The 15786-nt window shown below is 34.6% G+C and overlaps 1 protein-coding gene across 7 annotated transcripts in view; it reads right to left on the reverse strand.

Annotated features, from left to right (window-relative positions):
• Positions 1 to 15786, reverse strand: part of Cep57l1 (centrosomal protein 57 like 1) — a 51280-nt gene that overhangs the window by 10170 nt on the left and 25324 nt on the right. For 5 of the 7 annotated variants that reach the window (XM_076859870.1, XM_076859863.1, XM_076859865.1 and 2 more), the window contains 5 exons: positions 10775 to 10860; positions 9269 to 9449; positions 7674 to 7853; positions 5911 to 6032; positions 1003 to 1119 (listed from right to left, as the gene is read on the reverse strand). In XM_076859870.1, the coding sequence (XP_076715985.1) occupies positions 1003 to 1119; positions 5911 to 6032; positions 7674 to 7853; positions 9269 to 9446 (597 nt within the window). In that variant the 5' untranslated portion in view covers positions 9447 to 9449; positions 10775 to 10860. The remainder of the gene's footprint in view (positions 1 to 1002; positions 1120 to 5910; positions 6033 to 7673; positions 7854 to 9268; positions 9450 to 10774; positions 10861 to 15786) is intronic. The other 2 variants (XM_076859868.1, XM_076859869.1) reach the window with 1 other exon arrangement.

Consider the following 15786-nt stretch of genomic DNA (forward strand, 5'->3'; position numbering starts at 1 on the left):
AAAGCAAAAAATGAGAAAAAGTAATAGCAAAAGATGGTAAGATTTTTTTGAGGGGAGGGTGTGCTTTCTTCCTATGCTTCCTTATCTGATATTAACTACAAGGAAAATAAAGAGAAAGGAAAGAATGTATACACACATAAGCTTTAGTAACTTTCATTGACCATAACTATGAAACTACTGAGGGTATTAAAGATCTAGAAGGTCAAACAGTCTTGGGTCTCAAAATTTCATTCAAAATAGAAAAACAGCAATAAATGTCTACCATGCTGCATAAGAAAAGAATGCAGTGTTAGGGGAAGAATAAGGGTAGGAAGATATATAAGAAATATAAAGTGTGGTTCTTGTTACTTAAGAGCATATGCACTATTATAGTTGGGGAAACAAGAAACAATATAATAACAAAGCAATGGATATCATTTGATATGAACCATGTAAACATATAACCATATACATGTAAATATTACATATTCTATCTGTGATGTGGTTCAGAATAGGAAGACAGTACTATTTCCAAGGGAACACTTCCTGAGGGTTGGATAAATCAAGGAAGACATCAAAGAGGAAGAAAAGCTTTGAGAAAATCCCATGAAATATAAGAGATCTGGGGGGGAGGGGGAAGGAAGAGGAGGAGGAGGAGGAGTGAGGGGGGGAGGAGGAGGAGGAATAAGAAAGGATTTAGAATAGGCTTCACTTGACCACAAGTGGTAAAAGACAATCTTCTCAGTATCCTTTAAGTAAATTATCTGACAAATGAAAATATTCTATCATTTTAGAAAAAGTCAAAATTACAATTTTACATCAAAATGCAAACTCATTTAGTTGTGACAGAGCACATTAACTTTTATTGCTACAGGCAGGAATTAATGTCTGGATTACTTAAAGTTATAAATGAAGTTTTAAAATGTTAAGATTTACTGTACATTCATATACAATGCCAGTTTTGCTTAACACTCAGGATTTATTCCTGGCATCATCACTTCAAAGACAGAAGCAGAAGCTTACCTCAGCAGTTTTCTGAGTTGTTGTCAATCTAAAACACTCTTTTTCTAAGACATCAAGCTTTTCAAGTTTTGCATGCAGCTTCAACTGATCTTGTTCTTTTTCCCTTTGAAGCTGGGCCTGGAAAGAATTAAAACAAAACAAACCAAGCAACCAATGCTGAATTTGGCAAGTGATGCCAATGGATCAAGAATAATATGATTTCTGAGAATTCAAATACAATATAAATTTACTTTATAAAACACGTACATGCATGTATATACTTTAGGTGCTTAACTAGCAAAAACAAAAAAACCAAATATAATGGGCAAAGGAAAGAGTTGTGATACTATATTAGTATCAATGGAATAAGTTCTTCTATGCAACCTTATATAACAATTCTACAAATAAAAATGATTGGCAAAACCTGTGTTAAAGAAATAAAGTGTTGCTGGGCGCAATGGTGCACACCTGTAATCCTAGTGGCTCAGGGGGCTGAGGCTGGAGGATCACAAATTCTGGGCCAGATTCAGCAACTTAGTCACACTCTGTCTTGAAATAATATAAAATGGGCTGGGGATGTGGCTTGGTGGTTAAGCACCTGGTTTAATTCCTAGTACGGGGGGGGGGGGAGAAAAAAAAAGGAAGGGATGAGAGTATAACTCAGTGGTAAAGCACTTGCCTAGCATCAGAAAGGCTCTGGGTTTGATCCCTAGCACGAGGCGGGGGGGGGCAAATATTAGTTGCTTTGTTGGGGGTTAAAGCGAGAGCTTGGAATAGCTTCGAAGAGAGGTGAGAGAATTTCTAGGATAATGGATATATTCTCTTAGGTATTTGATAGGGGTATGGATTACACAGGTCTATTCATTTACATATAGTATACAGATCTGTGCATTTTATTCCATGTAAATTATACCTAAAAAAACATTTTTAATATTGTTAAAAGTCATTAATTATAATATTTACCTAGGAAAGTACTGTGTTTAGATCTTGAGCATGCCCCCCGTGGGCCATGTGTTAGAGTCTTGGTCTGTAGCTTGGCACTCTTGGGAGGTAGGAAAACTTTAGAAGTGGGGCCTTATGGGAGGTCTTTGGGGGCATGATTTGAAGGGGACAGTGGAATCCCAGTCCCTTTCTCTTCTTCTCTTTCATATGCTGGCCATGAGGTGAATGGTTTTGCTCTACCACATGCTCTTGCCAGAATGTGTAGTCACATATTCAAAGCAACAAGGCCAAGCAAAGCATGAACTGAAACTCTGTAAGTAAAATAAACCTTTTTATTTTATAAATGGATTATTTCAGATATTTGTTATAGTGACAAAGCTGACTAATATACATTAGAATTTCTAGATTGTTGGAGAATGCATGCTCAACTTTTTTCATAAGATAAAGTAGTCGCTCTTCTGTTCAATGATTCTGATGTCTAGAATTATCAGAATTAAAATTTTTTCCAATCTGGTAGATGTGAAGTATTATCTTATTGAGCTTTTAATTTGCATTTCCCTGATTACTAATCATATTGATGATGTTTTCCAATAATAAGGCTATATGTAATTCCATTTTTCCTGTAAAATGCTTCTTCATAACTCTTGCCCATTTTTTGTATTGTTTGTTCTTCTGAGGAGGGGTCTTTTTTAAAAAGTTCCTCTCCAAAGAGGTCATAAAAATATTCTACAATTGTTTCTAAATTTTCAAAATTTTTCCTTTTAAGTCTTTAATCCTTCTGGAATTGATTTTATGTATGGTGTGAAATAGGGATCCAATTTCAGTTCTTCTAGACCACTTATTGAACTATTATTTCCCCAATGGTCTGCAATTATATATTGAATTTCTGCTAAGAGTCCATTCCATTGTTTTTAGACGTTCAGCCATATAAATATTATGTTATCTTGTTATCATAATTTTGATAGCACAATACCTTGTTTCAATGTCTAATACAGCAAGACCTTCACCTTTTTCGCCTTCAGAATAGTTTGGCTGTTCTTGGACCTTTGTTTTTCTGTATAAATTCTAGAGTTACTCTTTTTAGTTTCTTCAAAAACTATTATATATTTGACCTTTCAAAATCCAGTATTGGGGGCTGGAGTTGTGGCTCAGTGGCAGAGTGCTTGCCTCACAAGTATGAGGCACTGGGTTTGATCCTCAGCACCACATAAAAATAAATAAATAAAATAAAGGTATTAAAAAAAATTCAGTATTGGTACTTTTACCCTTTTCAAAGACAATGCAAGGATGTTAGAATTCTGTAAACTATATTTACTCCTTTTTAATTTATAAGCTATCATTCTGATGAATTTTAATCCTCTTTATATTCAAACTACATAAAGCTGTTGTTTTACATAATATTCATTTAGATTTATCCATATATTTACATCATTTTGCTCTTCATTCCTTCCTGTATCTCTGATCTTCTGTAGAAGAAAGATTTCCTGTCTGAATACATCCTTTATTGTTTCCTTCAGAGCAGATCTACCAGCAACAAATTATCTCCAACTGTTAATTTTGTGTTTGTGGGGGGTGTGAAGGGTACTAGGAATTGAATCTAGGGGCGCTGACCACTGAGGTATTTCTCTAGCCCTATCTATTTTTTGGGTACTGGGGATTGAATTCTGGGGGCACTCAACCACCGAACCACATCCCCAGCCCTATTTTGTGTTTTATTTAGAGACAGGGTCTCATTGAATTGCTTAAAGCCTTGCTTTTGCTGAGGCTGGCTTTGACCTCTCGATCCTCCTGCCTCTGCCTCCCAAACTGCTGGGATTACAGGCATGCGCCACCATGCCCAGCCCTTTTTATTTATTTATTTTTAATTTTTTTTTTTTTTAGTTGTAATTGGACACAACATCTTTATTTCACTTATTTATTTTTGTATGTGGTGCTGAGGATCAAACCCAGGGTCTCCCATGTGCAAGGCGAGCGCTCTACCGCTGAGCCACAATCCCAGCCCCCTCCTTTTATTTTTTGAAACAGGGTTTCACTAAGTTGCTGAGACTGGCCTCGAACTTATGATCCTCTTGCTTCAGCTTCCTGTGTGTCTGAGATTACAGGTGTATGGCACTAACCCTGCCAGGCTTTCTTAGTCTTAAAATGTCTTGTTTTAAACCTTTATTTCTCAAAGATATTTGCACCAGGCATAAAATTCTAGATCAATAGTTATTTTCTTTTAACACCTTCAGTTTATCAGTCCACTTTCTTTTGGATTCAATACAGTTGAAAAGTTAGCTATTGCTTTAATGATCATTCCTTTGTAATTATCTTTTCTGGCTACTTTGAAGACTTGTTTTTATTATTTACCTTATTATGAGATTTCTGAGTAAAGCTTTATTTATATTCATTTTGCTTTGATTTTATACAGCTTCTTGAATCATTGGTGGGATCTTTTTTTTAGAAAATTCTTAGCCATTATCTCTTCAAATATTGTCTCTGCCCCACTTTCCTTCTGAAACTCCAATTACACGTAAGTTAGACCTTCTCACTCTGCTTTCTGAATTTACTATCATTTTGTCTCTTCATTCATCTGGATGATTTCTACTTTCGTTTTATTAATTCTTTCTTCCATTGCTGAGAAGAATCTTTTTTGTTCGAGTCCATCCCATTTATTAGTTCTTGATTTTATTTCTTATGCTTTAGGAGTCTTGTTAAGGAAGTAGGGGCCTAATCCAACACAATGAAGATTTGGGCCTACTTTTTCCTCTATTAGGTGCAGGGTCTCTGGTCTAATTTGTAGATCCTTGATTCACTTTGAATTGAGTTTTGTGCATGGTGAGGGATTGGGGTTTCATTCATTTTGCTGCATACAGATTTCCAGTTCTCCTAGTACCATTTGTTGAAAGGCTATCTTTTCTCCAATGTATGTTTTGGCACCTTTATCTAGTATGAGATGATTGCATTTATGTGGATTTGTCTCTGTGTCTTCTATTCTGTACCATTGGTCTATATATCTATTTTGGTGCTAATACCATGCCGTTTTTGTTACTATAGCTTTTTCTTTTTTAAATTTGTATTAGTTATTGATGGACCTTTATTCACTTATTTGTTTGTATATGGTGCTGAGAATCAAACCCAGTGTCTCACACATGCTGGGCAATCACTATACCACTGAGCCACAACCCCAGCCCTTTTTAAAAAAATATTCTATCCAGGGGCTGGGTTTGTGGCTCAGTGTTAGAGGGCTTGCCTCACATGTATGAGGCACTAGGTTCAATTCTCAGCACCACATATAAATAAATAAATAAAATAAAGTTTCATCAACACTAAAACATATTTAAAAATATTCTATCCAGTTTTTCTTCGCAAAAAGGTTGGTTCAAATGACCCAATCTATCATTACTGCAGGTGGAAATCTCCTAAATGCAGCTTTATATCTGTGTTAGCCAGCTCTTTATCATTGTGACCAGAATACCTGACATAAACAAATTAAAGGAGGAAAAATTTAGTGTGGTTCACACTTTCAGTCCACAGTTGGCTGGCTCATTGCTTTGGGCCAGAGGTAAGACAGAACATCATGGCAGAAAGGTGTGGCAGAAGAAAGCTGCTCAGTTCGTGGTAGCTATGAAGAAAAAAGATGAAGAAAGGGTCCAAGGACAAGATATAGTCCCTAAGGGCAAAGCCCCAAGGACTCACTCTCTTCAACTAGATTCCAAGTCCTACAGCTTCCACTGCCTCCCAGTAGTTCATTCAGCTATCATTGGATTAATCCACTGAAGCCAGAGCCCTCATGATCTAATCACTTCCCAAAGTCCCATTTTCTGAACATTTCTATGTTGGGGAACAAAGCCTTCAATACTTGTGCTTTTTTTTTTTAGGGGATATTCCATATCCAAACCATAACAATATCCTATTTTACCTAATGTTATGACAATTTTCCTATGTTAAATTTTCTTCAAATACATATTAAATTATATTGTCACCCTTTTTGGAAAATATGCTCACCTGTTGTTCTAAGATCATATTCTTTTCTCGTTCTACATTGAGAACCATTCTCTTTGTATATTCTAGTTGCTTCTCTAGAAGAGTACAGCGTGACTGGGCTGAGCGTAACTGTAAACTTATACCTATGAAAAAGGCAAAACAATGAGTCAATTAGTTGATGATCACATAAATCAGAGATTTGTTATCATGAAAGACAATATATAAAAATTGCCTGTCAAGAGTTAAATGGTAAAGAAAATATTTGTGTGTGTGTGTATATACACACACAAAAAAATAGTAATAGTCATAAAGAAGAATGAAATCCTCACATTTGCAGAAAAATGGATGAAACTAGAGAATATCATGTTGAGCAAAATAAGACAGACACAGAAGGACAAGTACATTTTCTCTCATATGTGGAAACTCTACAAAAATAAATAACATGAAAGAAGAGGGATCATTTAGGTGTGGGAAAAGAGGTTGGACAGGGGCAGGGTAGAAGAAGAGTGGACAGATGTGACGCATCAATCAATGCACAATATAGGCATGTACAGAAATATCACAGTGAATCATAAACATTCTGTGATTACCTCATTAATTATAGATAACTGGTTTACATGTTCTCCCCCTAAAAGTCTAGAAAGCATACTTCTTCCTTTTTTTTTTTTTCTTTGCTTTGTCTTTTGTTCTTTTCTTTGGTAGTACTGGGGACTAAACTCAGGGCCTTGTATGCGTTAGGTGAGTGCTCTACCATTGAGCTACATCCCCAGTCTAGAAGGCATACTTTTGAAAGAGGAGAGGTCAGCGTCTTGTGAGAGATAAATACCCTGGTTGTTCTGGAAACAGCACCATCTATGAAAGCAGAGGATGTTAAGTCTTTTAGCTATCAATGCATTTCTTGTCTTTCAGGAAAATCAGGAAAATGCACAAATATTGTTCTCATTTTCTTCCTCTCTTGACTACTGACTACAGTTAATTCTACAGAGGCAAGAAATTTATTTCTAATCCTTTACTTTTCTCTCTTCCATTTTGGTCCAGTTGCCTCAGAAAAATTTTTTTTCCTCTCCATTATTCATTCTGGTGAGGTGTTTTGTTTGTTTTGTTTTTTAATTTTTGGACTGGGAATTGAATCCATGGTGCAATTTACCACTGGGCTATATCCTCAGTCCTTTTTATGTATTTATTTTTATTTTGAGACAGAATCTCACTAAGTTGCTTAGAGCTCTGATAATTTGCTGAGGCTGGCCTTGATTTTGGGATCCTCCAGCCTCAGCCTCCAAAGTCTCTGGGATTATAAGTGTCTGCCACCATGCTTGGCTTCATTCAGTTTTAAAGATGAAACACAAACTTGAGCTTTGTTTATAATTTTTCTTTTAATCTCAACTATTTTTTTTATTTTTATTTTTTAGAAAGAGAGAGAGAGAGGAGAGAGAATTTTTTTAATATTTATTTTCCAGTTCTCGGCGGACATAACATCTTTGTTTGTATGTGGTGCTGAGGATCAAACCCGGGCCGCACGCATGCCAGGTGAGCGTGCTACCACTTGAGCCACATCCCCAGCCCCTTAATCTCAACTATTTATGAACTGGGAAAACAGATATAACAGAGATAAATTCAAAGATACAGTTATTTCTCACAGATATCTACATGTCTGAGAATAAGGTCTCAAGGTTTCAATATATACATAAAAACAAAGATATTTGAAAAATCCACTCAGATTGAAATTATTTTCAAATTGTAAACTCTGGTAACCCTTCATTTCTGAGAACTATCGTATTTTTTACCTTTTTTCTGCTTTATCAGTTCCTGGTGTGCCAGATTTCTCTCATTTGTTTCATTCTCCAAGGCCTTTTTATACTGTGCTGCTTCTCTAGAAAGAATGTTCAGGTTATCTTCAGCTTGTGTTCTCTCCAGCTCTAAACGATGAATCTTTTCCTGAAGAGTTTTTAAGGCCAAAATAAGAGCTGTTGGGGGGGTGGTAGCAAAAAAAAAAAAAAAAAGTGTGATGTGTTAAATGGAAGTTTTTGAAGTCTTAAAATCATAGTAACGAACAACAACAACAAAAAAAATGAGGAATATATTTTTCATTAGTGGCCAGAAAAATGTAGAAGTAATGTATATTCTTCATAAAAATAAAAAATGACTAAAACTCTAAAGAGGGATAAATTTTCTATAAAATATCTTATAAAAGCAATAATCAATCATTATATTAGTGATTATTAGGACTGAGAAAGCTAAGAACCACAGTTAAATAAAATGAATATTTTCAAGTGAAAGGATGTTGGGGATTATAGGTTTAAAGTTAAAGGGTTTTTCTAGTTTTCAATGTGTTCAGTTTTAGACAAACCACAAACATTTATTATTGCTATGTCCCAGATATATATATCAAGAATCAGGATATAAGAAGTAGAATAGATTTTTTTTCTGTGGCAGGGGGTATAATCTAATAGTTGACTTCAGGCTTGTAAGACTGTAAGGAGTACACATATACTACTGTGATGTTTTTATTCAGCTGCATTAATATCTTCATGATTCAGATCAATTCAGAGTTACAAAATTTTCAAATACTATTTTATACTTTGTATTCAATTATAACTTTAAAGTATAAAATTAGAGATGAATAGAATGAAAATGTTAAAGTTAACTTTCCTGTGGTTTATATCCAATTAGATGTCTGTTAGAGATTATCATTTAGTTTTTATGAGTGAGATGAATTATATTTATTGCTCTTTATATGGTACCCAGAGCTGAATCAGTGATATAGATTACTGTTTCTTGTGGTTTATTCCACAAAGCTAAACTATTTATTAACAGAAGTCATTATTACAGAATATTAAAAATCAAATGATAATTAGCATTATATAATTTATGACATAGGGTATGCCTGGAGTCATAAATATTTTCCTAATTCAATTTTAAGATCCTCCAATTTATATCCAAAAATTATAATATTCATATTTTGCAGTTATTCAGATATGATGTCTTCCAAAAAGATTTTCCATATGCAACTTCTGAATCTAATCTTTGAATAAGACCAATTCCATTTAATTCACTAGCATTCTAATCATCTAGAAGGATTTCAAATCTGACCTTTCATTCTTCAAAGATTATTTTATTGTTTTCTAAATGCTTTTATGATAAACTTGTGTTATACACTCATCTGCTTATATTAATCATCATTTTATAGCTGAGGAAACCAAAATAAAGAGTGTTAAGTTACTTGTTTAGGTTCATAGAAATTTAGCAATAGAATTAACATTGGAAGTTTCATTAAAATTAAATATAAAATCACATTATTTTCTACATAAAAAAGGTAGGTTTTCATGATATATTTTGTACCATCCCTCTAATTTTATATAAAATTTTATATTATCATTACCTTGGCTATTTGGGCTATGAAACATTTTAGGAGAGGTGACTTCTAAGTTCAAAGGGTGGCAATTCTGATTCATCTTGGGTGGCAATTCTGATTCATTTTTGGTGAATGATGAAACAAATACTCTTTCTGGAGGTTTAATATAGCTTCCTATTACACTAGGTATTAATTCTGAATCCATTATCTGTAGAGAATAAAGGCATAGCATCATTGTCTCCTATTTGAAGGATGAAAACATTATACAAAAATTCAGAGAACCCAAATAACATACTCATATACTATGGAGCTGTATCTTCACAAATTTAATTATCACAAATTCATCTATAATAAGCTCAGCAATAACAGAAAGAAAAGTGACTATTTACCATGTAAATAATTAAGACAATTCTGTCTGAATTTCAATAAGCATGTAGCCTGGAGTAAGCAATGTCTGTTTGCCAGTTTCTCAGTTGCTCATAGTCCCATGCCAGTTACAGTTTGAACACCTCTCCACAAAAACTAGAACACTGAAGTTTAAACAGAAAGTGTAATTCTAGCTAGGTGTGGTGGCACATGCCTGTAATCTCAGCCACTTGGGAGGCTGAGGCAGAGAATTGCAAGTTCAAAGCCAGCCTCAGCAACTTAGTAAGTGAGGCCCTAAGCAACTTAGCAAGACCCTGTCTCTAAATAAAATCTTAAAAAATGGGCTGGGGATGTGGCTAGGAGGTAGGTTAAGTGCCCCTGCATTCAATCCCTGGCACCAAAAAAAAAAAAAAAAAAAAGGTACAATTCTAAAAGACAATACATCTTTTTAAAACACAAGCCAAAAATATCCAATTCTCTAATTTTGACAGTTAGATATCAAAGTATTAGCTTTCTAAGGAATTTTCAAGGATAATTTTTAATACATGAAATTTCTGAATCTAATCCTTGAGTAAGACACATCTCCTCCACCTTATGCTCTAGAATTCTAACCATTTAGAAGGATTCCAAATCTGAAGAATCTAGAGTAGACTTGATTTATTATGCAAGTTTTTTCTTTTTTTTTTTTTTGGTAGTGAGTCCTTTTAACCATTTTAAAAGAGGGAACAGCATCTTAGATAAATGCAATGTTCCATGGGATCATTCGTCTAATTTTCTCAATGAATAGCGTTCTCTGCCACACACTTCCACCATATGTCCTCTCTTGCCACAAGACCTAAGGCAACAGAGCCAACCAACCGTAGACTAAAACCTCTGAAACCATACAGTAAAATAGACTTTTCTGTCTTATGAGTTGATTATTTCAGGTATTTTATCACAATGGTGGAAAGTTAGCACAATAGGCTGTGCTTTGACATAAGAGTTCAGGAGTTCTCACTGTAATAGAGATCCCAGCTTAACCCTACAATCTTGTTCTGTGTTGGAAACAAGTGCATAAACCCACTAAAAGCTTAATTACATAAAGAGCTGGGTCATCTTGGGAGAAAAACTCACTCTGGAGGAAGATGAAACAAGTATAAAAAGCCTGACCCATAATCAAAGCCTTACTTGGATGAGGACAGAAGTTATTATGAGTAGAATATGGTAGCAGTCATTCTAATCTTCTGACCTAGTCCCATGAACTCATGTAGGCCCTGATAAAAGAAAGGACTATAAGTAAAAACTGACAAATATTTTATATAAATAAAGGGTTTAGGTATTAGTTTCCCTGATTTTTATAAGATGTTATAATCCAGTGTGTGTGTGGCGGGGAGTTGTCTAAGACCAATAACAATTTTGGCACTTGAGGACCGTAGAATATTTGTAGTACTATTATTAAGAGGGCTGGGGTTGTAGCTCACTGTAGAGTTCTTGCCTGGCATGTGTGAAGCACTGGGTCTGATCCTCAGCACCACATAAAAAATAAAGGTATTATGTCCATCTACAATTTAAAAAATATTTTTTAAAAAAGAGAGACAGTTGGGGGACGGGGGTCAGGGTACATACACCTGGAATAGACATATTTACAGACATGTACATGAGAAATTTCTGAAAACACAAAGAAGTATCCTAAGTCTCAATTTCTGTTTTCAATATCTAATATGGGGCCTATCTGCAAGTAATTGAAAAGACCTTAGGAATTCTTGTAAAACTTTTTACGTGTCTGTAAGTAAGGTAAAAAAGCTATAAAATGTGGATCTCATTTTTTAAAAAGTTTATTGTTAATGCATTTATTTAATCATTAGTCATATAACTTATTTTAAAATCCAACAATCACTACATAATTTTACACAGACCAGTTTTTTGTAAGAAATATACAAGTAAATTAATTCTGTTAAATACAGTGTTTCCCTACTCCTAATACATAGATCCTTTTTCTTCTTATCTCAGAGGAAGAATCTGTCTTTCAAAAATGACTTATGCTTTAGATAGTCTTAAAAGTTTTTACTTAAATTCACAGTAAAATTTCCAATGAGTCTGCACATTTTGTGTACATATGTGTGTATGGGCATGTGTGTGTGTTTGTAAAGCTGACACAATTGTTGAAGAAAACACTACTTAACCCTTGTTCATTTGTGTATTCTGATATTCTCTAAAATAATTTGTATTTCCAAATGTCCAAAGTTACCACTCTTCTAATCTCTTCTAATTCATTTTTTAATTTACTAATGGGTTATGACTTGCAGCTGGAAAATCTCTACTCTAGGCAGTTTTCCACCTCTCTTCATCTCTTTCAGTGTTTTGTTTCATTGATGCTCATTCTGTTTGTCACCTTCATGAAGTTAGAGATTATGAAATTTTATGAGATTATAAATATGCAGTTCTTATTTGTCTTAATGGATCTCATTTTTTGGTCAGCCTGGTTAAGTCTAAGGAAATTCATGTTATACCTGGAACCATTCTTTTTTTGAGGGGGGGAGGAAGGATTGAATTCAGGGGTACTCAAATCACTGAACCACACATCCCCAGCCCTATGTTGTATTTTATTTAGAGACAGGGTCTCACTGAGTTGCTTAGTGCCTTGATTTTTTTGTTTCTTTGTTTTAGATACCCAGGGAGGCTGGCTTTGAACTTGTGATCCTCCTGCCTCAGCCTCCCGAGTTTCTGGGACTACCTACAGGTGTGCACCACCGTGCCCGGCTTGGAATCATTCTTGATAGCTTGTGAACAACCATGGAAATATAGTTGAAATAATAAATTCTCAAAAGATTACCAATAAGTTAAAAAATAAACTAAAATTTAATTAAAATGTATAAATACATATCAACATGGGTATAAGCAGAGTAACAACCCTTGTCTTTATGATCTATATAATAAACCTTAATTGGCTGCTACTCCATAAAGAAACTATCCTTAAAGAATTTTCTACGTGCAAATATCTTATCAAAGTATTTTCTCTTGTTTTGGAGGAAAATAACTATTCCAAGTATTTTTGGTTTTTTTTAAAACAATTAATGTCTATTCCAGCTGTGCTGTGCCATCATCTTTGCATAATTCCATAGGACTGTTAGGGACATGACATTATGAGGAAGTCAGAGATACTACAATGGATTCTTATAAAGTGGAGAAATCACTGTTTCTGTACTGCTAATTATTCTATTTGGGTTTTTCCTCAGAGAAATTAGAGAAATACCAACAGCTTTGTTTCTTTCATCTTTTTTTTCCCTTTGTTTATGTATTTATATTAACCTACCTTTAGCTCTTCCTTTACAAGCAAACACAGCAAAGATTGGGCTAACCTTATTTTATTTTTCAATGTGTAAGTACTTTGGGCGGGGGGTGGGATAGTAGAGGATAGGAAAGGCAGCAGAATACAACAAACACTAGTATGGCAATATGTAAATCAATGGATGTATAACCGATGTGATTCTGCAATCTGTATATGGGGTAAAAATGGGAGTTCATAACCCACTTGAATCAAAGTGTGAAATATGATATATCAAGAACTATGTAATGTTTTGAACTGCCACAGTCTGGCTGGGCACAAATCACAAGCCACTCACAGCTTTGTAGATTCAAACAGCAATTCTTTATTCCTGATCTCACACTGGCCTTCTACAAACACGTTCTGGGGAAATCCATGTTCTCTGCCCAAATCCACACCTCCACTGGGCTTCTGTCTCCCAAATACACTGTCTGACCCTAAGAACTCAAGAGGAACTCAGTCAGCAGGATATGCCCTATTCTAAATGGGGAACGCCCTAAACTCGGATTATGCTAAACCGGGAACACCCTAAACACGGATCCACCCTGGTCCTTGAGCAAGGTCACCTTACATGCAATGTCGCTGCAAAATGTCCTATTTCCATGAGTCCTTCCACTAAAGAAACATGGGGGTATGCTGGCAAGGAAATTGTCATCCCTACTTGGCTGATGGCTCCCAGCATTGAACAACCAACAATAAAAATTTAAAAAATAGAATAAAATAAAAAATTTAAAAAAATGTGTAAGTACTTTAAAAAGTACATTGCAATTGAGTAGGATAATTTATGGTTGAGAAACTTCTCTTATAGATGCCCTATAATAATATGACCTATTATTTTTATATCACTAACTAACCTAAATGTTTAGATAGTGATATAAAAATGAATTGATTACTGGAAACTAGTAAACATAAAAAATAAACATTTCGAAATATTTCAATTGGATGAAACAAATAATTCATTTTTTGATAATTAAGTAAGTTAGAAAATTTGGAAAAAAATTGAGTTAAGCCTTTATCTCACTCCATTCATTAATAAACCAGCTATAAGTAAAAAACTAAAACTTAAAATTATTTTTAAAAAATCATTGAACAGTTAATGTTACAATGGGGTAAGATGTTTTATGATGAGAAGGAGGGGGAAATATAAAATACATATACAAGCTACACTAAAATTAATAACAAAACATAAAAATTATAAATAAAATTGAAAGAAAAAAGACAACTAAATATTTGCAATGAAGGACAAAGGGTTAATGTCATTAATATAAAGTTTTTACCATGAATCAGGAGTATTCAAATCATTAAAAATGACCAATGATTATAAACCATTAGTTCATAGTAGAAGTAACAAAAAAAAATTCTTAGTAATAATCAACAAAAATCAGTTAGATTCAGAAGTAAAGTCTTGCTTGACATGGTGGCATATACCTGTGAAGCTAGCTATTTGGGAGGCTGAGGCTAGAAATGACAAGATTGAGGCTCATCTGGGCAATTTAGCAAGACTCTGTTTCAAAATGAATAAAACAAAATGTCTGAGGATGTAGCATGTGTAAGGCCCCTAGGTTCAATCCCCAGTTCCCTAAATTAAAAAAAAAAAAAAAAAAAAAGTAAAGCCTCTGGAGTTGGATCTCAGTTCCAATTTTGGATCTGCCACTTACTATTCAACATTAAAGAAAACCTTTCTACTTCTCTGGGTCTCATTTTTTTTCTATTTATAATTAGGATAGTAATATAAATATAGTAATTTATATAAAGCATTTCACATAATTTATGTCTGCAAGTATGTACTTTATATAATAAGCAAACTATGCACTTGATAAAAGGTAGTCATATTTACTTTAAAAGAAAACAAGGAGGAGGCAAGAAGATTCCAAGTTCAAGGCCAGCCTGGGCAACTTACTGAGACCACATCTCAAAATAAAAAATATGGGGCTGTGGAACCAGGTGCGGTGTTGCTTGTCTATAATTACAGTGGCTCCAGAGGCTAAGACAGGAGTTCAAAGCCAGCCTCAGCAATGGAGAGACACTAAGCAACTCACTGAGGCCTATCTTTAAATAAAATACCAAAACAGGGCTGGGGATGTGGCTCAGTAGTCAAGTGCCCCTGAGTTCAATCCCCAGTACCAAAATAAATAAGGGTTGTGGATATAGCTCAGTAGTAGAGCACTTGCCTACATGTATAAAGCCCTGGTTCAATCCCTAGTGAAGGAAGGAAGGAAGGAAGAAGGAAGGGAGAAAGGGAAGGAAGAAGGAAAGAAAAGAAAGAAGTGGGGGAAAGAAGTGGGGGAGAGTAAGGGAAAAGGAAAGGGAGATTGAGAGGGAGGGAGGAAGGGAGGGAAGGAGGAAGGAAGGAAGGAAAACAAGAAAATGTCATGCTTTACCTTTCAAATAAAGCAAAGTTCTTTTAAGGGACAACATTAAATGTTGGCAAGAAAGCTGGGATACACTGCTGATAGGAATATAAGTTAATATCACTTTTCTGCAAAACAATTGAACACTATACATTAAGAGTCTCAAAAATTATCATAGGAATCGATACTAAAAAAAGGCAAAGATATACACAAAGATTATTATAAAGATCACGATTCCAGCATTATTTATAATATCAAATGTTGTCTTTGATGTCTCTTTCTCACATTCCATGTTGAATTTTTCTAAATGGCTTTAAACATTTTAAACACACTTTTTTAAAAAAGAAAAATTTCTGGGGCTGGGGATGTGGCTCAAGCGGTAGCGCGCTCGCCAAGCATGCGTGTGGTCCGGGTTCGATCCTCAGCAAGACATACAAACAAAAATGTTGTGTCCGCCAAAAACTAAAAATAAATATTAAAATTCTCTCTCTCTCTCCCTCTCACTCTAGCTTAAAAAAAAAGAA

This window comes from Callospermophilus lateralis, chromosome 6, assembly GCF_048772815.1.
Source record: "Callospermophilus lateralis isolate mCalLat2 chromosome 6, mCalLat2.hap1, whole genome shotgun sequence".
Taxonomy (NCBI): domain Eukaryota; kingdom Metazoa; phylum Chordata; class Mammalia; order Rodentia; family Sciuridae; genus Callospermophilus; species Callospermophilus lateralis.